General features: G+C 54.8%; 1 protein-coding gene across 5 annotated transcripts; it reads right to left on the minus strand.

Moving 5' to 3' along the window:
- Tspoap1 (TSPO associated protein 1) lies at positions 1-27373 on the minus strand. 5 transcript variants are annotated; one of them, XM_075991171.1, is made up of 32 exons: positions 26160-27373; positions 25251-25358; positions 24885-25013; positions 24187-24366; positions 23455-23640; positions 22155-22232; positions 21984-22067; positions 21670-21759; positions 21390-21512; positions 21100-21204; positions 19122-19172; positions 18782-18802; positions 17905-18109; positions 17274-17446; positions 16033-16148; positions 15645-15754; positions 11100-11930; positions 10803-10954; positions 10127-10492; positions 9803-10042; positions 9188-9370; positions 7859-8674; positions 7200-7299; positions 6951-7102; positions 6155-6323; positions 5582-5653; positions 5195-5224; positions 4923-5026; positions 4765-4836; positions 4438-4542; positions 2941-3002; positions 1-1177 (listed from the first exon to the last, which is right to left on the minus strand). In XM_075991171.1, the coding sequence occupies exons 1-31, from the start codon at positions 26481-26483 to the stop codon at positions 2973-2975; spliced, it is 5505 nt and encodes a 1834-aa protein (XP_075847286.1). In that variant the 5' UTR covers positions 26484-27373; the 3' UTR covers positions 1-1177; positions 2941-2972. The 5 variants fall into 5 exon arrangements, with proteins under 5 accessions (XP_075847286.1, XP_075847285.1, XP_075847287.1 ...); XM_075991170.1 differs by having other exon boundaries at positions 5195-5278; XM_075991172.1 differs by lacking the exon at positions 5195-5224.
- Positions 27374-27783: the final 410 nt, after the last annotated feature.

Raw genomic sequence — 27783 nt, forward strand, 5'->3', positions numbered from 1 at the left:
TCAATTTTGTGAAAATAGACTTTATTATAATAAAATGTCATTTTAAACAAATGCCCTACCATCCCACACCCCTGGAGACCAGGGTAGGGGTGGAGGTTCAGTCAAACATCTCCCACCACACCAAAGGAAACATGCAAAGAGACTCGCCCAGACAAGGGATGACAGATGGGATGGCTAGAGGCGGGGTGGAGAAACCTCTACCCGCTCTGAACAAGGGATGTATGAAAATAGCTGCATAAATCTGTCCTTTCCCTCAGCCCCTGGACCCCAACAGGGACTGGAAGAAAATGATGCAAAAGAGAAGTTGAATCCAATGAGCAAAATAAGGCAAACCCAGCTCCTGCTTTCTGCCCCCTGGTCCCCTGGTTTCGGGGGATGGGATGACACAAGGCCAGGTGGCCTGGGCAGGGAGGGGTGGAGCACTATGGGGCGGGGTCAGGCCCGCTTTGGCATGGCCTTTCTCCTCCCCTGACCTGTGTGGTGAAGCAGATGGAGGAGCTGGACTGAGGCACTGAATATGTACATATATACACGGCTCTGCCCCCTGCCCCAGGGGACACTCCTGTGCAAATGTTCCCGCAGGGGAGGGAAGACAGAGGGGAGGCAGCCAGAGCCACTATTAGAGTGGCCGGTGTCTCCACCCAGGGGCTACCCTGGAAGCAGGGACAGTCAACTTTCTTGACTTTCGATCAGTGGTGCCTGACAGGAAGCCAGGAAGAGGTTAGGAGGGCAGACTGGGAATCCAGAGGCATGGGTCCAGCCCTGATCTGATGGTGCTTAGTTACTTACTCTGCATCTCAGTAACCTCCTGCCTGGCACAGTCCATCTAGAGGACCCCGCACTAAGGTGCATGGAGCCCCGCCCTCACCAGGTGCCCTGGATCCCTCTGAGTGTCAGTGTTTGCTCAGAGAACAGCTCTGGATTGGTTGGGCTTCATTGTCCAGTCACCCAGTTGATCTGGAGTTCCCAGGGGCCACTTCCACCTGCAGACCGATGACAGTCACTCTTTTCTGGAGCCCAGCTTTTTGAGGAGTTCCTTTCCTTTGGAGAGGAGACCCTGCTTTTTCTCGGCTATGCTCTGGGGCTCTCCTAGTTTGGTCCTGAAGGAACTTCCAGAGCTGAGGCTATAGTGCCAGCCAGGGGGCACTGGCGACTCTTGGATGGTGCTTCCAGAGTCCTGGAATGTAAGAAAGAGGGTAAGGCCAGCGCCGGCTCCTGCCCACCAATGCCTTTATTCCTTCATTCTTCTGTCACAGACCTTGCCGCTGTTCCAGACACACAAACACACACAGAGAGATACACACATATACACACAAACACACACACACACGTGCACACACAGACACACATAGAGATACACACATATACACACAGACACATGCACACACACACAGACACACACACAGAGATACACACATGTACACACAGAGAGTCACACAGACACGCACACACACAGATACACACAGAGAGTCACACAGACACGCACACACACAGATACACACAGAGAGACACACACAGACACGTACACACACACACACACACACACACACACACACACGGCATGGCGGTGAAGGGAGATGATAATGAGCCCTGCTTAGGAAGGAAGTCTCATGGGACAGAGTCTGAGCTCTGCTTTGTCACTGACCCTGGGTGTGCCCCTCCCTTTCCTGGGGCCTCACTATCTGTGCCAAGCTGACCTCCGTCTCCCACTTATCATCTCTCTGCCCAGGAAGGAAGAACAAGGACAGAGACACTTCAGGTGGCACCTGAAGCACTTCACAGACAAAAAAGGAACACCTCAATCAAGGCAGTGGACACAATGCCCCAGAGGTCTTCAGAGACCCATGGCCCACTGCATGGGGCGATTGAAACTCTACCCTGAATGGCCCCTGAGGGGGCTCTCAGGCAGTCCCTCCCTGAGCACCTTCTTATTAACCCTCCTCCCTGCTCCCTTCACAAATCTGAGTGCTCCCCCTGTCTCAAGCCCGCCAGGCAGAGCTCTTTGGTGACCTAAGGGCAGAGACTCTGGCAAACAGGGAAATCACCAGGAAGCTACTCCCAACTGAACCTCACCTGGAACTGGCTGGGCACAGCCTTGTTAACTCTTACCCAAACTGTATTTCCTGTCTTCTCTCCCTCCAGCCCCCACTGCTCCCAGGAGCCTGGCAAGCTCCTTGCCAAAACCAAGCACAGAACCCAGACCAGAAGCGAGGGACTGGGTGCACAAGCAAACCTATCGCTGCTGCCACCACTGTGGCCCTGAGTGAGGCGGCAGAGGAAAGGAAGGACACACAAACTCAGGCCTAGGAGTCAAAACATTTACAGCCAAGGCCCATGGCTCCTGGGAAGTCCAAGCCTTTCCCAGGAGGAAAAGGTGGCTGGGGGAACAAAAGGAGGGGTTCACTGAGCCCCAGAGAATAGCTTAAGGATGTCTATAGATTTCAACTATTCAAGCTATCCCTTTTATCCTTCAAGCAGAGAAACTTAAGCAACAGGGATAAAAGCATATGTCTGATATTCTAGTGGTTCGAATCACAGAGGACCAGAGTGAGAAGACTATTATTACTGGTGACATTACTGTGTCACCTCCCTGTCACCCATAATAATCACAGTATTATAATACCACAGTCATGTAGTATCATAATACCACTGAGTCATAACGTGAATGTCACATCATGTTCTATAAGTTGCATGCTACAGAATATGAGGAGTCAGCTAAGGTACAATGTCATATACTAAGACGACACGACACTGCCCAGGGTAAAGGCAAGGCAGGGAGAGTGGAGATCCCACACCCACATCTGGTTCACGGCAAGATCTCCCTCCCCCATTCCTTAGAGGAAGTAGAAAAGCCAGGCCAACTCCATTTGAGACAACGTCTAATTACGGTAAGGTGGGGGATGGTGGTGACATGAGACACGTGAGACAGTCCCCACTTACATGTCGCTCTCTCTACAAATATCTATCTCCATCTAGCACTGGACTCTTCTCCTCCTCGTTCTCTGAGAACAGGGAACAAAGAGAGGAGATGGGTTACCAACAGACCTGCATGCTCTCCGCCAGTCACCAAGTGGCCCAGGTACCTGCTGACTGCTCCCTGACACAGCCTTTGCCTTTGAGGCTACTGTATGGGGTTCCTCGCTGGAGCCTGGTCTCTTGGTGCCCTCCCTGCTCTCTGAATCTGGATACTTAAATGTATCCCACCCATCCCAAGGAGAGGCATGTTCATGTTAAGAGGCCTTGCAGGCCAACTGGTTTCAAAAGGCAGCTTGGAGGCAGGAGGACCTAGTAGGGTGGGAGCACTCTAATGATTGGCTAGTGGCAAGGATCCTTTTTCATGGGGCTCCTCACTAGCGTTGGCCCCTAGGCATCATTAGCTAGGTCAGATGGCCTGGGAATCAGGGTCTCTGCCATCACTGATCTGCAGACAGGGGCAGATACTAGGTAAGGGGGGGCTAGTAGAACCCTACTCTGCTGGGACACGCGCAGTGCTCCCCTACTCTGCTGGGGCATGCGCAGTGCTCCCCTACTCTGCTGGGGCACACGCAGTGCTCCCCTACACTGTTGGGGCACGCGCAGTGCTCCCCTACTCTGCTGGGGAACATGCAGTGCTCCCCTACTCTGCTGGGGAACATGCAGTGCTCCCCTACTCTGTTGGGGCACGCGCAGTGCTCCCCTACTGTGCTGGGGCACGCGCAGTGCTCCCCTACTCTGCTGGGGAACATGCAGTGCTCCCCTACTCTGTTGGGGCACGCGCAGTGCTCCCCTACTGTGCTGGGGCACGCGCAGTGCTCCCCTACTCTGCTGGGGAACATGCAGTGCTCCCCTACTCTGCTGGGGAACATGCAGTGCTCCCCTACTCTGCTGGGGCACGCGCAGAGCTCCCCTACTGTGCTGGGGCACGCGCAGTGCTCCCCTACTCTGCTGGGGAACATGCAGTGCTCCCCTACTCTGCTGGGGAACATGCAGTGCTCCCCTACTCTGCTGGGGCACGTGCAGTGCTCCCCTACTCTGCTGGGGAACATGCAGTGCTCCCCTACTCTGCTGGGGAACATGCAGTGCTCCCCTACTCTGCTGGGGAACATGCAGTGCTCCCCTACTCTGTTGGGGCACGCGCAGTGCTCCCCTACTCTGCTGGGGCACGCGCAGTGCTCCCCTACTGTGCTGGGGCACGCGCAGTGCTCCCCTACTCTTCTAAGGCACCCGCAGTGCTCCCCTACTCTGCTGGGGCACGCGCAGAGCTCCCCTACTCTGCTGGGGCACGCGCAGTGCTCCCCTACTCTCCTAAGGCACCTGCAGTGCTCCCTACTCTTCTAAGGCACCCACAGTGCTCCTCTGTATCATGGTCTCAGCCTCTGAGAATCTTCTGCCGTAGAATCCAGAACCCCAGCAGGACAGAGATGAAACGCTGAGTTGGTAGCCCAGCTCCTCACTGACCTGACTCTCAGCTTGGGATGTCCCAGACTCCAGGCCACCTGCCTCAGGCCCAGGACCCTCCAGGAAGTTGGATGGAACCAGGCCCCTTTGTCCGTTCAGTTCCCCCTGAGGAGGAGAGGCTGATGAGGCTGAGACTTAGGAGAAGGCCCCAGCCCTGTCCCCTTAACCCTGAGACCCCGGGGAACAGCCTGAGGCCAGCATCACCACAAGCAGCCCAGTTCATTCCTCCAGCCCTCTGTCAGGCCCTCTTGCTCTTACGCCCACCCAGCTGGTGAACCGGAGTATAACAGAGTATAATACACCTTCCTTCCCCAGCAAGGGTCTTACATAGTAGAAGCCATCATCGTCCATATTCCCAAACACAGTAATGACATCTCCTGCCCTAAAGGGCAGCTCCGCCTGTGAAAAGATCAAGAAACAGATGTCAGACCTGGGAAGGACTGCCACCCGTTCCCCATCACCGGGCATCCTATGACGGCCGTCACCTCCACATCCATGTTGGGGGAGTTCTCCTTGGGGTTGTAGTCAAAAGCAGCCACCATAGGTCTGGAGGTTTTCAGGACAGCAGAATGGACCAGCTTAGGAGGACCTGCAGAGAGGGGGAAGAAGTTGCATCTGAACCCCTCCCTATACTGTCCTGCACACTGAAGCCCCGTGGCCACCAGCCCCACCACTCCAGTGTCACTGTTCCCAATGAGTGGGATCTCCCCATCCCATCTCTCTCCCCAGACACCCTTGCCCAGAAATGACTCCTCACCTGGACAAGGCTGGAGACCTTCCAGCTCCACTGTGGAGAGAATGTGTCTCTGAGTCCTGCCTGCCTTTCCCTCTTTGTTCCAGGCTGGGGTGGGGGCGGGGGACAGACAGGATGCTCACCCTCCCACGAAGGGCACAGGAGGAGAGATACTCAGAAAGAATATCAGCACAGACCTTTGGTTCAGTACTGAACTGAGACCCAGAGCCAGTAAGCAACAGACAGAACAAAGACCCCACTAGAAGCGGCAGATGTTGCGGGGGGAGGGTCCTGCTATAATCCCTTTATCTGCTCAAAATCCTACAGGCCTCTCTTCAGAGAGTCACACACTGCCACCCTACCACCAAGCCACACAAGTGGTCACAGGTACCACAGGATGTATGTTCTTACCTTTTTTAGACCGGCGAGGCTTGGGGGGAGGCCCAGTCATATGGGTTGAGGAGTAGATAGAGGGACCATTCCCTAATTGAGGAAGACAGATAGATCTAAGAGAGAAACTGAGGCAAGAGTTGGGCAATAAAGCAGTCTAGAGGCTTTTCCCAAGGTTCCTATGTCTTTGTTGTTTTCTTTTGTAGGGCTGGGAACCAAATACAGGACCTTGCAACCTAGGCAAGTGCTCTAAGCCATGCCCCTGGTCTCTGAGGTTTCTGAATTTGTTTCTTCCTTTATATTTTAATTTTGTTGGCATTTCATAGTGAGCTCATTTAAGAGCCCACACCTCATATTTGCAATGAGAGCCAAACTGACCCTCAGGACCTAAGCTACATCTTTGCAACCTCTTCAACGGGCCAGCTGTTGAAAGGTGAGGGGCAAGGGCAGGCATGCCAGGCTTGAGTGTCTCTACCCAACTCAGGACAAATGAGGCACCTTGGGCCTCTCCCCCAACACAGGAACCTCTTAGGATGGGACTGGACTAAAACCAAGGGAGAATGGTGATGGGTGAGGAACAGAAGCAGGTCATACCCGAGCCCTCAGGGAGAACATCTGGGGGCAAGAAACCCCGCTGGAGCAGCTGCTGTCTCCCTGCTGGACTGTCCACAGCCACCTCAGCCACCATGTTGCAGGGGATGTAACCTGTGCGGCCCCCACTTTCACCCCGGTAGAAACCATCTGAGTCTTTGTCTCCAAACACCTGGAAGCAAAGGCCGCTGGTCTCAATACCAGTTCTGCCCACTCCTTGCACCCCAGCCCTGGGTCCTGGTAGCACCCCACTACGCGCTGCAGAATTCTCTCTTCTGAAGACTGGGGCAGAGGAGAGCAGAAACAGGAAAAATTCAGAACTAAGAAGAATTTGAGGAAACCATCTCTTCTCTACTCCTGCCGCCCCAATCTGCTGTCTATATGGTCTTTCCCTCAAAGCACCCCAGACTGGATCTCTCAGCCCCAGAGGAAAGCAAAAAGCCTCCCAACAATACTCGAAGGAATAACGAAAGTGTAATATTAACAAGTAGTTAATATTGCTGCGGTGCTGACCGTGTGGCAGGAAGAAGTGTGTGCCTTCAGTCAGTCACTCTATAAGCAACTCAGTGAGGTGACAAGGACCACACCCATTCTACAAGAGAGGACACCGAGGGCCGGGGAGGTTCTACAACCTACTCAGAGCTACACGGGGAGGAGTAGAAGAGGCAGGGTCCGGATCCCACCGTCCAGCTCTGGAAGCTATGTTCTCTGACCCTCCCCCAGCTCAACGCAAGAGGAGTTAGGAGAAGACGAGATGGCTAGAGACTGGAGCTCTGGGCCCAGAGGGTAAGTTGGTCACCTTGAGGATCTGGCCCTCCCTGAAGGGCAGTTCCTCTTCTCCAGCGTCAGGGTTGGGTGACATAGAAACAGGGTCATAGTCAAATAGAGCCACAAAGACCCTCACAGGTAAGTTCTGATGAGCTGGTGCTTCTGGAGGGCTCCTTGGAGGTGCTGTGGAGGGTTGGGGACAGAGCAAGGACTCAGTGAGCTCCACCCAAAGTGGGGGAACGCTCCCCTGAATCTGGCCCAGCCACTATTAGATGCTCACCCAACTCAGTGGTTCCAGGCCTAGACACCCGGGCTCCTCTCCTCTGGGCTCCTCTCCGCCCAGAGTTGTCCTGCCCTCTGGACTCCCCAGTTTCTGTTGCCTGCAAAGACAGGGCAACAGATGGCAGAAGTGACACACCATCCGGGTGCTGGCCCACGACCCCCGGCTCTGGCCCCGGCATCAGCGTAAGCAACACAGCAGAACGGGAGCACAGCATTCCCGTCCAGGGACCCGGCCCGGCCTCGCTGAGCACCAGACAGCCCCAATGGATGAGTGCAGTAGAGGGGCCCTGAGATGGCCAAGGAGAGTGTGAGAGGACAGTCTCCCATCAGCATCGGGGCTGGTGACTCTGGATATGGCATCACAGTCAAGTGTCCTGAAGATATAACTAGCTACTCAGGGGACAGGGCCACCCTGCCCAAGGTTGCGCGTGGCGGCCAATAGTAACAGAATATTGTGCATCCCAGTTCCGTTCAGCAGAAGCAGAAAGCAGTGGAATGTAGGTGGGGGGGGAGACAGGTGAGGGAGCCCAGAGCCCTGGCCCCACCTCTGCTGATGGAGGTGGCAGCGTGGAATGGGAGTGGTTGGTGGGCAGCAAGCAGAGCCACCAGGCAGCAGCAGGCAGAGGGGGCCGCCCAAACTGGGGAATGGGCACAGACCCGGGAGGGTGGCTCCTTGGTTCTGCCAGTCGCACAGCGGCCTCTCCGCTCTGGTTCCCCTTTCTCCCAGGCTGGGAGGCGCACGTAGGGGTTGGACCCTGAATTGACCTTCAGAGGTCCCCTTGACCTTCCTATGGCTGCTGTGCCCCAGGGCTCCCCATCTGTGGGGTAGCAGGAGCTGGTGATGCTGATACCCCCGCTGCCCGCCTCCTGCTCATCCTCAGAATCATACTCAATGCTGATCTCCAAACACTTTGGAGAGAGGCAGCTGACCAAGCTGGATTCTGGAGCAGGGCCACGGGGACACCTCCGGGATAGACCCGGCCGCCCTCTCCCACCAGCCTCCTGTCCAACCCTGATGCCCTCAATCACAGGGAGGCTGCCCCTCTCCCGTGGGGGCCCTGGCCGTGCAGTGGTCTGGGGCCCGCCATTGCCAAGAAGTCGGCTGCAATGTTCTCGGGGATCCTGAGGTCGCTTGCGGTTTGGGGGCTTCTCAGGGGAGCCACCGCCTCTCCTCCGGCTGTTTCCACCAGCTACTCCCAGCACATCCTCCAGGTACTCCCTGGCCCCAGAGGGCTCAGAAGACAAGGGACACAGGCCGGGTCCCTGGGGCTGACTGCTGTCACAGTCCAGCCCTAGCAATGCAAGTTCAGGCTGGCTAGGGTCTGGCTTCTCCTGCCCTTCCTCCTCCTCCTCCTCTTCCTCCTCGGGGATGCTGAACAGCTTCTTGCGGCGGAGCTGCTGGAGGGGCAGCTCCAAGATCTGCTCCAAGATCTCCTCGTCGCTGTCAGTCTCACAAAGGGGGTCGGGCTGGGGCTGGGAGTGGGGAGAAGAGAGCAGCAAGAAGTCCACGAGGAAAATAAGAGGTCCGGGGCCTTTGTCCTCAAATGAGGACATGGGATTGGGGTCACACACCCAGCCCTCCTCCCTCAGCTTCCTGCCAAGAGGAAAGAATCAGAGGGACAGTGGCTGGACCAAAGTCACGCGCATGTCCGGGCTGAACTGAGGATGGCATCGGTCCCTGTCGGCAGGAGCATGGAGCAGGCCGGGACAGAGAGAATTCTCCACCCTCTTTCCTGAGCCTCCTAGCACAAGGCTCTGAGAAGGCTTCTCAGGACTAGGGTGCTACTTCTGGGAGACTTCAGGGAAAAGTATGGAAAGTGCCCCACCACCTCTGCCCAGAAGGGCCAAAGCCCCGAGCGTCTTCACATCCGCTCCTTAGGATAGGACCCAGGCCACACACCTAGACTTGCTGGAGCAGCTGCCGTGGCAGTAGAGGCCTTTGGAGCCTCGGGTCTTGGGCCCACCAGCTCCTCCCCACCCCGTTACCTTGGCTCCATTCTCCCTGATGCTGTTGCCAGCAACCTGCTTCTGGGGGGAACAAGGCCTGGAACTCAGTTCCTGTTCCTCTTCTTCCTCCTCTTCCTCCTGGATGTCCGATAAGTCTGAGTTGCGGCCGTGATCTACAAGGGAATTCACCAGGCGAACTCCAAGCTCTGACGTATCTTCTTTCTAGCAAAGGCAAGACAGGTACATTTGGCTGGAATCATGGTACTCTGGAGGGTAAGGGAGGAGGGTGATGGCCCACCTAAGCTACAGAGTGAGTTCAGGCCAGGCCAGACTGCTGATTGAGCCCTGTCTGCATGTCAAATTAAAATAGGAGAGGTAAGACAGAAAAGCAAAAAGAGCTCTAAGCAGGGTCAGCTGCAACCGGAATCAGAAAAGATCCCTTAACAGAGGAGGAGAAAGCCATGGGCAGAAAGCACAATGGTAGCGGTGAAAGGTGAGGGAGAGAGTCAAATGGGTGACAGGAAAAAAATGTGACAGAGAAGCAGACACACAATGCAAAGGCATTGGAACCAGACCAGAGCAGAAACAAGGAGAGGGGGCTGACCAAGTGTAGTGAGACATCTTGATTCTACACAGCGTGTCTCCCACCCCTACCTCAGTTCTGTGTTTCAGCCCCGAGCCCAGATCTCCTCCATGGCAGGCCTCAGTACTCGGCGCCTTCTGGGTCGGCTCTTCTTGGGTGGAGCAAGGCGTGGGACCAGTCTCTCCTGAAGTCGACTCTACTTGCTGCTTAGCCAGGGAGGGAGCCACAGGGCAAGAGCCTTCCTGGCCCAGGGTTGGCTCGATAGCCCTCTTCTCCTCTGAGGCGCCCGGCACAGTTGCCCCAGACTCTTCCTGGGATGGATGACATTGGGAATAAGCTCAGATTCTAAGCCTTCCTTCAGCTTGCGCCTGCCTTCCACCAAACAGATAAAGTACCTGACCACAAGAGACTGCAGGTTCCTCCTGGGATCCTTTGGACGTCTCCATGGGAAGGCTTGCAGGGGAATCTTGAGTTCCATGAGGGGCAGGATGCCGGAGGGGAAAATTGGGATCCCCAAGCCCTGGGGAGACTGAAGCAAGGGCTGTTCTGGCCTCTGGGCTTGGTCGTGGTGAGAGGCAGGACATCCTGGCTGGCTGGCAGGCAGGAGCCAAGGCTGGGGCAACAGGGGCTGGGATGGAGTCAGTGGACTCGCCATGGGGTGACATCGTGCGCACAGTCACCTCATGGCAGGCCTGCAGCAGCTGCAGCTGAGACACCTCCACCAGCACACTGCCTGCTGTGGGGGAAGCCACCTCCATAATCTATAGGAACAGGGAAGAAAGAAGCCAGGGAAGAAGGGCTAAGAGAGCTAAGTGGGAGGTCAGGATGGTCGGCTGCTGGCATCTTTGCAGCTTTGTCCAAGCCCTCTTCTTAGTTCTACTGATCACATGCTTTTAGAGTAGAAGCAATTCTATCCTCCACGGGCCACCAAGACCCATGCTTTCAATCATTTTACTACACAGTGCCCAAAGGCCAGGGGCTGAACATCTCTGCCAGGCCAGGAAGACAGGCCTCTGGAAGGACCCACCTGCTGCCCCTTGGCTTTAGGTAGCTGGAACCCCCAAGCTTTACCTTCTGCCCATCAGCATAGATGGTGTAGCCTGTGACCCGGACACCATTGGAGGTACCAGCAGCATCAATGGTGACAGGGAGCCAGCTGATCATCAAGATTCCAGGAGAGGGTCCTGGTTCAACCTGCACATCCAACGGGGCATCTGGTAGACCTGGGAGATATGGGGCACAAGAAAAAAATCAATGTAGGATTGATCCACATCCCTAAGAATGCAAACAAAGCCAGTCTCCCCTGCCATGAGCACTCAGGCTTGGCTCTCCTGGGTTTGGGGGTCACCATTGTCCACACCTACATACCTGCTGGAAGTGTGGTGAACTGCAAAGTGGCAGCTCGCTGCTCTGGTCTCTCCCAGCCTGGTTCCCAAGGCCCCTGAGATGGGATCTGAGCCTCTACTCGGGCTTGATAGAGCGTGCCAGGCCGCAGGTGACAAAAGGTTGCCCAGTAGGTACTGGGACGAGCAGGTGTACACTCTTCTCCATTGAGGTAGATGGCATGGGCCAAGTTGCTGTTCCCTGGTATCCAGGTGATCTCAGCAGATGTAGCTGTCAGCCGATGGACCCGTAGCTGGCTGGGTACCACCCCAGCCCCGGCACCCACAGCCAGGCAACAGCGCAGAGGATCTGAGTTGCCCCTGCTGGTTAGGGCCTGGACAGACACATGGTGGGGCCCAGTTCGCAGGTCTATATTTTCAAGCACAGCCTTGGGGGGCACCCCGGGCCCCAAGGCCTGACGAAGTTCCCCGTTGACAAAGACATGGAAGCCACGTAGATCTATTCTCTCAGGAGGCAACTCCCAGGCCAGCACCACACTGTGGGCTAACTGCTTGAGGAGCACGAGACGGCGGGGGTAAGGCACAGCCAGGGGCTCGCCCAGTCCCTCTGGTGGGGGGCTCAGACTGAGCTCATCTCCTGCAGCCTCCTCCTCTGGTCTGGGCTGGCTACGTCCCCCGCTGCTCTGGCCCCCACTACTGCAGCCACCCCCACCTCCACTCAGGAAACTGAGTTCAGGGCCCGAGCTGTGCGACATATCAGCCAGCTCCCGAGGGAGGGAGGTCAGGAGGTCGTCATCAGACACACGCTCTACAAAATTGGAGGGGACCAGGCCCCTTCGGCCATCCATGAGCTCCCCTGGCAGAGGGAAGGCAGGAAAAGGCAAGGGAAGGGAAGACAAAGAAGCAAAGAAAAGCTGATCCAGTAACACATTTTCTCAAGGGCTGCTTCCTAAGTACCTGTCAACCTTTACCTGGTGGTGATTTTAGATCCAGGACAGTCCAGGTTTTAATTAGAGAACTACTATCTGCTTTTGTGGGTTTTTTTTTTATCATACAGGACAGTGCCTCTTAAATCTTAATTTGCATATGAATCACCCATAGCTTTTTTTTTTTAATGCAGACTCTTCATAAGCCCAGTCTGGAATATACTGAGTTTCATTCTTTCTAACCAGATCCCAGGTGAGGCTGGTGCCCCAGTGACCTACGAGAACACCCACATTCTAAAGCAATGGACTGAAGAACTTCCAGGAGAAATGTCATGATGTCCACAGTCCATTTTTAAGTAGTTTTTTTCATCTACCTATGGATCAAGCAAACATGTAAAGGTGCAGACAATTGTAAAATCTAGGCGGATTCTAGGCATGTGGACATTCATCACACTGGCCTCGGGTGTTCTGCTTTGCTTTGCTCTATTGTGGTTTCACGTTGCCCAGGTTGGCCTTGAACTCACAGTGTAGCCCAGGATGACCTTGACCTTCTGACCCACCTCACAAACACTAGGCTAACCAATGTGTACCACCCATGGTTTCACGCAGTGCTGGGGACTGAATCCAGGACTTTGCCCTTGGTAGGCAGTACTCTACCAAACGAGCCACAACCCTACCACCTCTCGATGTGGTCTATATATCTAGAAACTTCCATATTAAAAATCTGGGAGTGGTGGTATATGCCTATAGTACCAGCTCTCAGCAGGTCAGAGGCAGGAAGATGGGAAGTTGGGGCTAGCCTGGATTACATAGTGGGACTCTATCTCAAGAATGAGGGTGGCTCATCAGTTAAGAGCACTTTCTTGCTCATGCAGAGGACTCAAGTTCAGTTCCTAGAACTCATGTCAGCTTCAGAGACTCTGATGCCATCTTTTGGCTTCTGCAGGCACACACAAGCACGCGCGTGCACATGCGCGCACACACACACACACACATGCAAATAAATATGAAATTTCTCAGATCATAGAACCCCACCCCCAGCCAGCGGAGTGAAGGGATGCTGGAGAATAGGAAGCCCGTATCTCCAGTGATGTAGCCACTGGTGAGTCGCTCATACACTGGTGGGTAGCTCTATACCCATGCTCACATGACTGGCTCCCTAACAAAGTGGGTCACAATGTGAAAAGCAAAAGAGACAAAAGAGAGTTGGAGACTTGGTAGAAGGAAGGGGGGATTGGTGGGCATAGAAGGAGGAAAGAGTGTGCCCAAAATGTATTGTAGACAAGCATGAAACTGTCAAAGAATAAATCAACATATATATGCTAAGATCTGGGTATACATCTGCAATACAGCATATGAGAAGTGGAGGTAGGAGGATCAGGTGCCCAAGGTGGCTCTGAGCTATGGAATGAATTGGAGGGCAGTGTGGGCGACAGGAGATCCCGTATGGGAAGGAAGGAGGGAAGATGTTCAACCGTAGTAGATTTGACACAGGCCTGAGGAGTAGGGGCTATGGAGAACCCCAACTTCTCTTTATCAAAAAGCAGAAAGCCACAAAAGAAGGGGGAAACCACCTCATCAAAGAAGAAGTGACAGAGAAGACTTGGAGGACCAAGCAAGTGGGTACACACATGGCCTATGAGGGAGAAACAGCTCTTGGGGAGCAGACCGTGGGTGGCCGTGGGGTCTTTGGGGTACCAGGAGATGCCCCAGCAGTACTTTATGCCCTTCCCCCTTCCCTTTTCTGCTCACATTAGGAGAAAAGTAACTTGAAGAAATGCAGGGATTCCCAATAAGTTAAATAATACCATAAGGACCATGTTCCCCAATCCCTGGAACCTGAGAACATTACCTAAACTGGAAAAAGTTCCTGTGTAGATCTAACTAAGTAAATATCCTGATTGAAGATTATCTGGGTGGGCCCTAGTCTGATGGCAAATATCCTTATAAAAGACAACACAGGAGTGACAGAGACGAGGAGGCAACGTGACCATAGATGCAGAGATTGGAGTGATGTGGCCACAAAAAGTGAGTCGGAGGCCAGTCTAGTCCACATAGTGAATTCTAGGCTAGCCTGAGCTACATATGAGCCTCTGTCTCAAAACAAACAAACACCCTATCTCAACCTCCTGGAGACTATGTAATTTAAAGTCTAGTAAACAAAGGTATAAGATTTGTTTGTGTTTTTGCTATCCCCTTTTAAAAAAACTTGACAGTGTGGACTTAGATAATGGCTCAGTGGTTAGAGCACTGCTACATTCTGCAGGCTTCTCTTGCAACGGACCCAGGTTTGCTTCCCAACACCCACATGGTGACTCACAACCAATAATTATATCTCTAGAGACAGATATATAATTTCCAGCATTTGTTCTCATTAAAACATATGATAAAAAAAATTTAAAAAATTAAAAAAACAAACCATATGATAGCCAGGTCTGGTGACACAGGCCTGAAATCTCAGCTACTTAGGAGGCTGAGTCAGGAGAATTAAGAGTTCAAGGCCAGCCTTGACACAAACCAAGTTCAAAGCCGGGCTGTGATGGCACCCATCTTTAAGCTCAGAACGCGGGAGGCAGAGGCAGAGGCAGGCGGATCTCTGTGAGTTCGAGGCCAGTATGGTCTACTAGAGCTAGTTCCAAGACAGCTAGGACTGTTACACAGAGAAACCCTGTCTCGAAAAACCAAACCAAAAAAAAAAAAAAAAAAGTTCAAGGTCAGTCTAGAAACCCTAGTGAGACCCTGTGTCAAGAAACAGAAAGAGGGCTGGATTTGCACTCAGTGTACCTGCATGCACAAGGTCCTAGGTGCAAACCCCAGTAACAACAAATATCAAAACAAATCAACAAATGAAGACACAAATTAAGTACAATTCTTCTGGAAGCCAATTCTGCTGGAAGCCCTTCAGCATCTACCCTTAAAGGGAGTTTAGCTGTTTGTAATCCCAAAAGTTGCTCATGGGGCCCCGGGAAAGGAGCTAGGCAGGCTCTGAAGCTCTTGGTGTTCACTCAGATCTGGCCCATTTCCTAAACTTCTACACACAGCTGTGGTCTTTGCCACACACATTCTCCAGGACACCTCCCCTCTGTCTAAGGATGAGGCTCGGAGCACCAGCCAGGAGTACTCTGCAGGAGGCTCCTGCAACCACTTACTCCTTCTGCAGGTTCTACCAGCTGGCCTAGTGGTAGTGACACACCTGCCTGCTGCATGCTGAGCCCTGTGTCTCCCTTCAGGACCTAGACAACCTTCCTGAAGCTCAGTCCCGCCCTGGTCCTAGTACCTACCTACCACCTGCTTGGATTGTGTGGGATTGGAACATGAACCCCCCCCCCTATCTGACCCATTGCAGACAGATGCCAAACTGTAATTATCACCAGTGTTAAATAGTGCCATTCTCTATTAGCACAAAAATTAATCTAGCCAAAGTAACCTGTGACATCCTGTGACACTCTTTCTAACATATGGACTTGTTAGACCAGTCACTTTCTCTTCCCCTGTTGGCTGTCCCAAATCTCAGAGCAACCCTCAGCTGAGTCTGAAAATCTGGGATGGACGGAGTGTCCTGAGGAACAGGACTGAAAGGACAGAAGTCTCCAGGAACAGTAAAGGCAGGAGACTGGACAGGGTAACCCCTGTTACTGTCCTACCTTCAAAGAAACCATCCTCATCCATGTCGCCATAGATGTAGATATACTCGCCAGCTGTGAGGGGAAGCTCAGCCTCTGGGTTCTCATTGGGACCCTCAAGGGGGTTGTAGCTGTTGGGAGAGTAGCAGAGGAGGAACAACACATGACATCTTGCCTCCATATTCAGCTTCTCACGGTCACACATCAAGCCTTTCTGGAGACACAGTTACTACTGTAGCCAAGTAGGGCACGCACGGTATTCACCTTGGCTTAATTGTGCCATAAGCACAGTGTTCAGCCAGGACCCCTGTACCAGCCTCCACTATGTCCAGGGCTATCCATCTTTGCCCACATCTGTCCCCTGTGCATCCCAACACTGAGGGGGGCAGACTGAGCAAGAGGGACCCACCTATAACGTGCTAGAAAGACCTGGATCCTGGCTCCTCCCGAGTTGCCCTCCGAAGCTGCTGGCAGCAGGGAGACACTGTCTACCTCCAACTCCTCCACCTCACTGGCTGTGTCCACCTAGGACAAGAAGAAAGAGTTGGTCCCTCTCCAGAGTCTACGGTCCAAGGCCCAAAGACACTGCAGGCAGAGTGGCCTTGAGAAGGGAACAGGAAACACACACGGCAAGGCCAGCGACAACAAGGCCTGGCATTTTCTAAACTAGACTTGAGACAGAAGGTCTGTGACGCACACAGCTGTCCTAGTCTGGGGGTGTGAGGACAACGTGGACCCTTTCCTGAATGTTGGCTCCAGCCCAGGAACTAAAGCAACATCTCCCAACCCGACTGGTGGCCAGGCCAGAGGGGGAGCAGGAATCAGTGATAGTTTGGCTTCGTACGGTAGAAACTCAGAGAAGCATCTTAACTGTAAAGAGCTGGAAACACCCTACACACACACACCCTACCCCCACCCTCACCCCCACCCCGGTTCTAGCCCTGTGACTGTATCTCCTGCTTCAGGCCCACTGGAACTTAACTTCAGGTCGGCTGAGGCTAGCCCAAAACCAGCACCCTCAGTCTATCCCACCAGGGGGCAGCAGAGGCCCAGGGCTGGGTTGTACCACTTTCTGAAAGCCTGGTGAGAGTAGCCTTGCTCCTGACCTGCCATCTCCACTTGGGCGGTTCATAGGTGGAAAGAGAGACCAGGTGTGATCAGGAGAGCTGTCTGAGGGTGAAGTTAGTAATGACTACAGCTGCCACAGGTTGGGCATCTCCTGGGTGCCCCTGGCTGAGACGTGACCTCACAAGAATCTTATAAGGTTGCTACCCCCAGCATACAGATAAGGAAACCAAGCCTAGAGAACCCCCTGTGAGTGCCTTTCCTAAGATAAGGCTGGGATCAGAACCCAGGAGCCTGTGCTCTTTCTCCCACAAGCCACTGCTTCCACTGCGGTCGCGCTTACGGACAGACTCATTACGTGGATCAGGCGCCAAACTGTCTCCTCATCCAGCTCAAGACTCTAGGGCCTCCCTGGACCCCAGAGAGGTGCGGCTTAGGTAGGCAGGCCCTGGAGAGCAGGCAACGCCTGAGTTCCTCCCACAAGAGGAACCCACAGGCCTTCTGTGTCCCAGCTTGGGATCAGTTACCACCAGTCTTCCACTTCTGCCCCTTCCCTAAGCCCAAAGTCCCTGGCCCAGCACGAACCTCTGGCGTGGGACACGACTTGGGGCTGTTGTGGACGGACTCTGAGCGGGAAGAATTGGAAAGAGACTCCACCTTCTTAGCCGTCCTTCGAGGGACCCCAGCAAGGGTAGCAAGAGCAGGCTCAGAAGATTTGGGGGTACAACGTCCTGGGGAACCCGGCGGGAGGTCAAGGTCTAAAGAGAAGATGCCAAAGGGTTTGGGATCTGTGGTCTGAAGAGGGACTGGGAGAGAGAGGTGGAGCTTCTCGGCTATGGGCGTGTGACCTTTATACCCAGATTTCCTAGCCATAAGGGAAATATTTGGGGAGAAACTCGCTGTGATTCAGATCTATCAGAATCCCCTCGGCGTTTAAAGAGGTTAAGCAACATGCTAACTCCAGCTAGCTGGGAAGAGAATCAAGCTAGACCCACCAGATCTGACTGATTTTTAATTCTCGACTCTTCCTAAGATCCTGATACCGGCAGTGATTGCCCGACTCCCAGTTAGAGGGAGAACAGCTGCCTGAGCTCTTGACTTTAAGGAGGTATGTCTTTAACTTGCTGTGTGACGTCAGATGCCTGGCTAGCCTCTAATCTTGAACTCCTTGCACTATACAAAAGCCCCAGACCAATGTCATTAGGGTACGCCTTACCTTTGGGGCCGGACCCCTGGCAGCGCTGAGGGGTAGAGCAGCAGCAGTGGGGTGGTGGATGGTCCCCAAGGGCACTACAGCCCAGGGCAGAAGTAAGCAGATCCAGGGGGCCTGGGTGCAGACGGAAGGCCTGGAGCTCCTGTGCCAAGAGGCTGAAGCGCTCAGTTTGGCTGCGACACTGCCCCTCAAGCTCTCGAACCCGGGCCTGAAACGAGAACCATTGTGGTTTACCATGCCTAGCAGAGCTGTAGAGAACCAGCCAGCTCCACACAGCTCTACATCAGACTTTAATTTACACATATGTGTGCCCCCCTCCCAGCCTGAGTACCAACCTAGGGCACCAACCTCAGACCCAGGCCAGTGTCGCTCTTGCCTCAGAATACTTTATAGGCCAAAGGGATTTCCTCTGCCCACCATCAACAACTCAGGAGTCTCCTTAGCTAACTTTGCCGCTAGTTATTCTCCCATAGGCCGTGGCCCTGCCCTCAGAGAGGTGGGCGAAAGGTTCCATTGGAAACGAGGCTGTCTTTGGATAGAATGAGCCAGTTCTCACGACCTTTTCTCAATTACCAGGCAAGTTTCTAGATCAAGGGCTCTCCCACTGACAATGTCATAAGGAAGGTGAGCCAATGGGTGACGAACATTCTCATGGTCTAAGACAACAGGAGGGAGGGCCCTGTGTCTGCTAAGTGCAGTGACAGGTTTAGGATGAGGGGACAGCCCATGTGTCCTGTAAGCTCTCTGGATATCTGTGGAGTCTCAGGTCTGCCATCAGGGATGGCCCCTCTGTGGGATATCAGAGTTGGTCCCTGAGGGAAGAAATATGGGGGGCGGGAGAGGGAACACCCAGGAGGTGGAAGGTGGAAGTACACTGTACCTGCATGGAATCCAGCGTAGACTGGTGGGGAAGGAAGACACAGGGAGGTTAGAACATTTAGGTCTCCATGTCCATAACCCAGGGGGAGGAGGGAGGTGGGGACCTATGACGGATGGGTATGACCCTGTAGGTGCACTGAGTCAAAGAAAGCATAGAAAGGACATTTCTCTAAGATGGGTGGCAATGGGGACTACTGCCACCAGACTCAGGAGCTCTGGCCCTGGGTACCCCAGTCTAAGAAATAGGCCAACAATAAGGGGATTCCACCCGGCCTCACTTAAGACCCCTCCTTCCACTCTCTCCCGCTCTCTCCCACTCCTGTACGCTCCAAGACCCCTACCTCCAGTAACTGCACAGCTCCTTCATGTTCCCGCTTGGCTTCTGCCTGTGCCTACAAACGGGGAGAAGCAAAATGCTGGGAGGGAGGGCTGCACAACAGACCCAGGGTGAAGAATAAAGATGTGGGGGGGAGGAAAAGGAGGAGGGGCTGGAAGGAAAGGGGGACAATGTAGGGAGGAAAGGAGAAAGGGTCTGGGGAGCCAGAGGCCAAAGGGTTTCCTGCAGACGCCCTGAGCAATGCCTTAAACAGGAAGGAGGACAGCACCAGAGGTGGAGCCAGGTGCAGTTTCTCTCCTGGGACATCCACCCTTTCGGTGGATGGCTCCTCTCCTACCTACTGTGGCTCTTTCTGAGCCTTTTCTCTGTTCCCTGTCTTCTGTCCTTAGAAAGTCAAGGTGTCCCTATGATGTGGGAGTCCTCTCTGTGTGCTGTGATTACCATTAATGAATAAAGAAACTGCTTTGGACCTATAGCAAGGCAGAACTTATGTAGGCAGGGAAAGCTAGGCTGGATGCTGGGAGAAAGGAAGTGGAGTCAGAGAGATGCCATGGAGCTGTGGCCAGAGTCAGACATGCCGAAACTTTGCCAGTAAGCCACTGCCACGTGGCAATACACCGATTAATGGAGATGGGTTAAATTAATATGTAAGAGTTAGCCAATAAGAAATTAGAGCTAATGGGCCAAGCAGTGATTTAATTAATATAGTTTCTGTATGATTATTTTGGGTCTAAGCTAGCCGGGTGTCTGGGAACCAACAAGCAGGCCCTCCTCCAACATCCCTGGACACAGGCTTCTCTCCAGTCTCCTGAGCACTGATGGCCCCAAATACCTCCAGGATCAGCCACTTCATAGCTCCAGACTCATGCTCAGTGGTCTTGGGATGTGTCCATTTGAATGCTTTATCATACCCCTCAAACTTGCCAAAAACAGAACTTGAAACTCAAAGTGCCCTGTCTCCCAGAGTTGTTGCTCTGTCCTAGTTAGTTTCTGTCAACTTGACACAACCCAGAGTCACCTGGAAAGAGGGACTCTCAACTGAAGGATTGCCTTATCAGATGGGGATGTAGGCACGCCCGTGGGACATGTCTTAATTGTTAATTGATGTAGGAGGGCCTAGCCTGTGGTGGGCAACGCCATCCCTAGGCAGGTGACTCTCGGCTGTATAAGCAAGCTAGCTGAGGGCCAGGTGTGGTAGTGTCAGGAGGATCTTTGTAAATCTGAGGCTATCCTGATGTACACAGAGCAGTCTGGGCCAGCCAGGGTAATATAGTGAGACCATGGAGAGAGAGAGAGAGAGAGAGAGAGAGAGAGAGAGAGAGAGAGAGAGAGAAAGCTAGTTGAGCATAAGACATCGAGGAAGCCAGAGAGAGAGCCAGTGAGCACGCCACATGCATAGCTTCTGCTTCGCTTCCTGCCTGGGCTCCCCTTGATGGTGGACTATAACCTGGAAGTATAAACTGAAATGAACTCTTTCCTCCCCTAACAGCAACAGAATAGACTCGTCTGCCTTCCTCCTCCTCATGCTGGGGCCGGGGATGGGATGAAAAGCCCCATTCTCTCCAGGCTTCAGACAGATAAGAAGTGACACGGAAGGGGTCTTGCAGTTTTATCACTGAACTGTGTTTCCAATCCGCTGGCTTGTTTACTTCCATAGTTACGTGCACCCTCCTAGACTACTGCCACAGCCCTGACATCTGATCACCCGCTGGATGCCACTCCCAGGACCCATGCCACCAGCCTGACCTTGTGAAACTATGGGTTGTATCGTGTCACTCTCCTCATAAAATTGATCTTATTTTTCTACCTTTTATTGTCTAAAGCAGGGTCACACCACATCACCCACACCGGCCTCAAATTCAGAATCTTCCGGTCAGTTACTTGACTGGTCGGGAACCCCTATTTTGTTCCCTGCTGTCTCTCCCTGCTTAACGGTTGGATGCGTGGGTGGCAAAGCTGGGGTCCCTTGTCCCTGCGCTCACCTGCTGCAGCCTCCGGACCTCCTCCTGCTTCTCCTGCAGGCTGAGCCGAGCCTGCTCATGCTCCACCTCCAGCTGTTGCCGCCGCTGGGCCACCTCCCGCATGTGCTGAAACACAAGATTGGGTCAAGACCAGAGCGTCCACCTAAGACCGGGGGACCTCGACTGCCACCCGCTTCAGGGAAAAAGAAGACTGAGACGGGAAGAGACAAAGGGCCGGCAGCACCAGGACTCCCTGATCCTCGACTTGTCCCACCCACTGTCTCATCACAGCGCCTGCAGGAGCCTCTCACCTTCAGCACCTGCTCCAGGCTCTCCAGCTTGCTCTGCAGGCCCTGGCTTTTGCGAAGGGCTGAGTCCCGCTCCTGCTTCACTCCCAGGAGCTGTCCCTTCAGCTCCGCATTCTCCCACTCCACCTGGAGAGGAGGCATTGTCAGGGAGGTGCACGTGTGAGCTTTGGCCCAGCTGCTACTTGCCAAAGGGGGACAGTTCCCTTCAGACTACACCCCAAGAGGAGGCCTTCAGGCCTCACTGGGGGCCCAACTTTCTCCAGGGACAGGGCAGAAACTGAACCTGCTCCTTCTCTGTGGCTCTCCCACTGAGCCGAGAGTTCTCTTCCACCAGGCGAGCATTCTCATTCTGGGCTGCTCTCAGTTGTAGTTCCTGTGGGAGTGAGGTCAGACAGGCTCTGAGGAAGGGGCCAGAATTCACTTTTCTGGCTCACTGACATGAAGGACTGACTGTGCCCTCCCAGACAAGGCCTTCCATGGTAACCCGAAGGAAAGGGAAGTATAAAAGCAAGAGGAAATTGCTGCTCCTGGAGCCTACCCTCTGGCTGGCCTGGGAAAAAGAAGGGAGCTGGTTCCTGGGCGGCCGTGAGAGCTTACCAGTTCCTCACATTGCCTCTGCTTTTTCCGGGCTTCCTGCTCCAGGCTCTCGCATTTCTTTCGCTTCTTGCAGAGCTCAGTCTCCTACAGGGGTCAGAACCGAGGGCTTCTCATGGGGAAAGGTAGAAGTGCCCATAGTCGTCTGCCTCCAGCCCTCAGCCTGGGACTTACCAGCTGCCGCACCCTTTGCTGCTTCTCTGGCTCCCCTAGGACCACCTGTGGGCTGTCCACATCTTCCTGGAGTATGGCCTGCAAATCCCCAGGGGCGGGGAGATGGTACCAGAGAACGGGGCCCCTGAGCGGCCTGTCCTCAGGACCAGGTCAGCCATGACATCTGTGCTAGTGGGTGAGGGGTGTTGCCTGCCCACCCCTCCCAAGATCTCCAGCTGACACGGAGGGATAAAGGTTCCACCTCTGTATCTGTGAGCCATAGTGCTTTGAGATCCCAGGGCCCACGTGTGCCCTGGGAGATGGGTCCTTTATCCAGGCCAGCGCTTTCTGTTTTTAGCTTCCAGCAGCTGCCCTGCTCTGCACTCAATAACTGTCCTAGGCGTCCTTCAGCGACTAGCAGAGAATCAGGAGTCGGCTTGGATCCCCAGAGATATGTGTGGTATTCCTAGAGCTAGGGTTCTGGATCATCCTTTCTGTGCTTGGCCTAGAGTAGAGTAAACCTAGCCAGCTCTCCCCCTCCCCCGCCCCCTATCCCCATCTCCATCAGCTTCCCATTTATTCCTACAAACTTTGGAGGCCAGGGCTTGATTGCATCTTCCTCCATGGATCAGTCAGACTGAGGGGCAGAGTCTGAGCCAGCACCACCACCCCTTCCTGCATCCCCATCCCACGAGGTTATGTCACTCTCAGATACTATCGGATCCCTCCTGCCTCTCAGGCTTCTTCCCAGGAGGCCAATCTAAATGCTGCCCACCTAGAATGATGAATAGGAGCCAGGCCCCGAGATTCGGGGGGGGGGCCCTCTAGACAGAAGCTGCCTTAGCCCATGCTCAATGAAGGTCGCCCGTACCTGGAACTGAGTCGTATGCACCGCCCCGCAGGGTAACCCCGGCCAGGCCTGGGCCCCGGGCGGACGCTGAAGGGGGCGTCCCCGCTCTACCGCAGCTGCGGGAGGAGGCGGCGCGGGTTGGGCCCCGGGCGGCTGCCAGGGCAACCAGGGATTTGCGGCCGGGACATACCACTAGCGACACGGCAGGGGCGGCCAGGCTGGCCCCGTGGGGCGCAGGCCTGAGGAGGGAGGAACCCCGAAACCCCCAGGGGTAGGGCGCGGCGCAGGTACGAGCGCGGGAGTCTAGGACAAGTCCCCCGCTCCCTTGTCGGGAAGGCTCCCTAGACCCTAGGAGAGCGTGCATGTCACCACGGGGGTCCCCTTCTGAGCCTCCTGCCGGGGAAGATCCCCGGATTGCCCCGACCCCGCATCTGAGCACACTCACACACCTGCCCCCACGCAGGCGCTCACCTCTCCTGGGGCCCCGGGGGCCGGCGCCCCTACTCTGGAGAGGGCAGTGGGACCCTGGGGCCGGGCTGGCCGAAGCGGCTCCCGCTGATTGCGCAGGGCGATCTGCCTCTGCAGCCGCAGCACCTCCCGCTGGGACTCACGCAGCAATCGGTCGAAGTCCCGCACATGCAGCCACTGGGGACCTTCCTGGGGTGGGGCGACCAGGAGCCGAGTCATTTCCAACCCCTGCCTGGCCCCTGATCATCTCCAGCTCTCCACCGTACCGGATAGGTTCGGCTGCGCGGGAAAGTGCGTATCTTCCCATGCATATATGGTTGGTCGTATACGTATGAGTATGAAGCCACATGCCCCTGGCTCGTGGGCAAACATTCACAGCAACTCGTTCACTGGGCGCTCGCAGTGTGCCTGAGCTGTGCTAAATGCCTGTGTGAACACTCCTTCACACAAGTGTGAACTATGTGTGGATTCCTACAGTCAGATCCACCGGCACACAGCTTCAAGCTTGGAACACAAAAAAATGTCCAGGTCTGGGACTCAACGGCTCTACCCTCTTCGATTCAGTCGCCTTCTCCCCTCTCCCACCTGGGCCGTTGCCAGGGGAACCTACTCCCCAGCAGCCACCACCTCTCGGTTACATTTGCATCTCATTAACATCTGGTCCACATCCCACACTCTAAGCAGACATCCTTGTGTAGGATCGAGCAGGAAGAGACGCCCAGGCCCCCTTCGCACCTTGCCCACCAGAGTGAGTCTGGCTTGCAGCTCCCTGCACTCCCGCTGCAAGGCTGCAATCTGTTTGTCCTTGGCCAGTAGTGCACTGGCTGTCTCACTGAGGTCGCGGGCTCGCTGGCGGGCTAGGGCCTTACGACACAACTCCAAACTGGATCCAGCTCGGGGCACAGGGGCACTCACCTAACCAGAGGAAAGGCCATGAGCATCTGAGGGCTGGAGACACACCTCCCACTCCTCATCTCACAGAGGTAGAATAAGGATGAGACCCAGTCTGGGGCCTCAGAGGAACTGCATCCTCAATGAACCTCAACCTGACAGTCCCCCAAGCAGGATGGAAAGTGTTAACTCTGAGTCTTAGTTTAGTCTCAAGAACACTACTAATTCAGGGCTGCCACTATGATGGGACTTCTCCCTGCCCCCACTCCCGCTCCACACCCCAGATGAGCTCAGCAGGAGGCTGGAAACAGCTCCAGCACGTGTTAATCCAGAATTGTGCTCCCTGACTGCTAAGGAGGCTCTCCCATCCGCCCCTTTCCTCCAGGTACCCCCAGCTGCCTCTGGGCCAGCATTTGCCCTTCTTACCCCAGACTCCTGCTTTCCCGGGCAGTAAGTCTATGATACCCAAGCCCACTCCCTGTGACCCAGCCTTGGTTCTCTTCCCAAATCACCCAAGCCTCCACCCAGCAGTCTGTCCTCACCACCCTCATGTTCGTTTCCTGCAGCTTCTGGGCCCTCTCCTCCAGGCGCTTGGCAATGACCGCCAGCTCTGCGTTCTTCCGCTTTAGCCTCCGTACCTTCTCCTCCGTCTCTGGAAAGCTGCTTTTTCTCTGACAGGGGGGTCAGCCAGAATTGGACTGTGTAGGGAGCACCCCACAGACCCATTTCCACTTCCCAGGCCCTAGGCTAGAGCCTAGGCACACAGTGAGATCCTTGACAGTGCTATGCAAGGGTCTTAGGGGTGTGGGGTACGTGATAATGTCACCCTTGGGTGCTTCCCTCCTTGAAGAGATGTTTATGGGGTGATCAGGGTACTGATGAGGGGGACCCCACTCTCCAGGTCTCACCAGCATCTGATTTTCCTCCTTGAGGATGGTACAGCGCTGCTGCAGCTCGTCTAGGGCCCTCAGCAGCTCCAGATTGGACCTGACCCCGAAGCCCACGTTCAGCTTGGCCTGGCATGGGGAAGGACCGGTACAGTGCCTCAGAAATCTGCTCAGGCTAGCCAGGGTCCTCCATAGGAAATATCTCCCTATACAGTCTGAGAAGCTAAGAAGGCTCTCTCTTCTGCCCCAGGCCTTTAGAGAGGGGTACCCTCAGGACCTAAAAAGAAGGGGTGCCCAGTCCTCCATGCCTTCAGTGGCAGTTCCACGCCACCACGCACCATTCTAGAGGCATTTCTTGCTGTTCCTCTATCCTTGCCATTCTGCCCAAATCCTCCCGGGTAATGCCAGATCAAACCCCTTTCCCATCCCTCTAGACACCTTGGGTCCGGGGAGTCTCCCCTGCCCTCCCCTAAAGTCCTGCTTCCTCCATCCTTCAGTAAATCGCTCACACCCATCCACATCATCATCTTCCTTGGCTCAGCCCAGCACTGAGCCCACCTCCACACCCCAACATACCCAAGACCCCCCCCCCAAACAGCCGGGTTCATGGAGGAGGAGACCTAACAGAGTCACTTGGCTAGGCCCAGCACTGAGCCCACCTCCACAACCCCAACATACCCAATACCCCCCCCCCAAAAAACAGCCAGGTTCATGGAGGAGGAGACCTAACAGTCAGAGAGACATGCACACACACTGAGGGGCAGGTCCAGAGAGACAGAATAAAGTCACTGAGATTCCCATCCAGTGCAGGGAGGACAGATAATCACACAGACAGACTCACAGACAGAGGCAGGCCCGGATAAGAAATGTGGGCTGTGGTGCTACAGGCTATGGCTGGCCAATCTTGCAGCCCTCCTCAGCTTCCCTTACCTTGTAAGCCTGTGCTTCCTCATCCTCTAGCCCGGGGCCGCTGTACCCAGGGCTCTCGGTTTGCTGCCCTGGCTTGGGCAGCCCAGTCTCTGTTCCTTCAGGGTCAGTATTCCCAATAGGCCCAGGGCTATGGGCTCCCTCAGGCTCAGAATTCTCCTCAGCCCTCAGTCCTCTAACCGGCAGCACTGTCGTACCAGCAATGCTTGGAGTTGCATCTCCAGGTTCGCACCCCTGGCCCTGAGTCCAGCACTGCCAGGCAGGCAGTGTCCACGGCTCCATGACTCCAGGGTCTCCAAGCTGTGGAAGGGTTGTCAGTTGCTCCATGGTTTCCACAAGGGACCCCAGAACCTGGACCTGGGGACATCACCCAGCCAAGTAGGGAGGCTGATAAGGGTCATGCCAGGCTAGACCCTTCTCCCTGTAAGCATCTGGCTTCACCGAGGCTCCATCAGAGAGAGGTTGGCTGAGCTCTTCCCACCCACGAAGGAGGCTTCAGAAGGTATCAGGGTTGCCAGGCTGGAGCTGGGGGTATGTCAGGTATGTTTGCTCATGGTTCTGTGTGTGAGAGAGTATGAGGAGAAGCAAGGGTGTCCCCTGTGGAGGGGGGGGCGGTGCAGAGGCCACCAGCAGCAGAACCTAGCTGAAGGTATGTGTATGCGCGTATCCAGGTCTGTCCCTGCAGGTCAGTGATGTCTTATATGTGTTTGGAGGATGGGTACCCCGACTTGTGTGTGCTGAGGAGGGTGGTGCTATGTGTCACTGTCTGTGCCTATTTCAGAGTTACCAGTTGTTCCTGCGTGGGGTGGGGGCTGTCTGTGTTGCAGGGCTGTGGCGGTGTATGATGCTGTCGCCGGTCCTATCTCAGTGTGCCAGTGTTGTCAAGCCCTGTGTATCTGTAGTGGTGTCTGTCTGTCAGTGTCTGCGAGTCTGGCCATCCATCATAACTCCTCAGCCTGGATGGGGTCCTCAGGAGTTGCTGGGGGTGATGCCCAGTGATCCACTGTGGTCCTTTATCTCCAGTTTTTCTCTCCGCTGCCGCTGATCACTTGCTTGCTGGGTGGCTGGGCGGTCCTAAGGAGGCCTGGGTCGGTGAGCGGCTTGCCTCATAGTCTCTGCCCCAGCTAGTCTCAGCACGAGGGACTTCAGGAGTCCCTCACGGTCCCAGAGCTTCCCAAATGAGATGGTGGGCACGAAGGAGGGCTGAGCCTCAGAATGGGGTGGGGGGAGCAGGGGAGAATCATCAACCCTCCCTTCCCCCTCCTCCTCCCCTCCTGCCCACCAATAGGAAGTCAGCTGCTGGTTACCATGGCGATGGCGCTGGACTGGTGGGTTGGACCGGCTGGCAGGCTGGCAGGGTCGGGACAGAGGGGGAAGAGCAGGTTCCTTGCTGGATGGCAGCTTAGACCCCCCACACCCCCATGTGGCCCCTTGATTCCACACCCCTTATCTTCCAGGGTGCAGAGTAAAAGGAGTGGAGCAGTCGTCGCCTGTCAAGCAAGACTTATGGAGATAGGACAACGTGACACAGACCTAGCCATAGAGAAGGGCAGAGCAGAAAAGATGGGATTTAGGATAAAACAAAGAAATAAAAGGCTGAAAACAGGAAAATGAGCAGAGGGAGAGG

Source organism: Microtus pennsylvanicus, chromosome 11 (genome assembly GCF_037038515.1).
Source record: "Microtus pennsylvanicus isolate mMicPen1 chromosome 11, mMicPen1.hap1, whole genome shotgun sequence".
In the NCBI taxonomy this organism is placed as follows: Eukaryota; Metazoa; Chordata; class Mammalia; order Rodentia; family Cricetidae; genus Microtus; species Microtus pennsylvanicus.

Coding starts and splice junctions, on each gene's coding strand:
- Tspoap1 (XM_075991170.1), bottom strand. CDS start 26,483: ATGGAGCAACTGACAACCCTTCCACAGCTTGGAGACCCTGGAGTCATG. Junction 21,205..21,389: donor GCCTGGAGCAGGTGCTGAAG/GTGAGAGGCTCC, acceptor CTTGTGTTTCAG/CACATGCGGGAGGTGGCCCA. Junction 6,324..6,950: donor GGGAGGGCCAGATCCTCAAG/GTGACCAACTTA, acceptor CTTTGCTTCCAG/GTGTTTGGAGACAAAGACTC.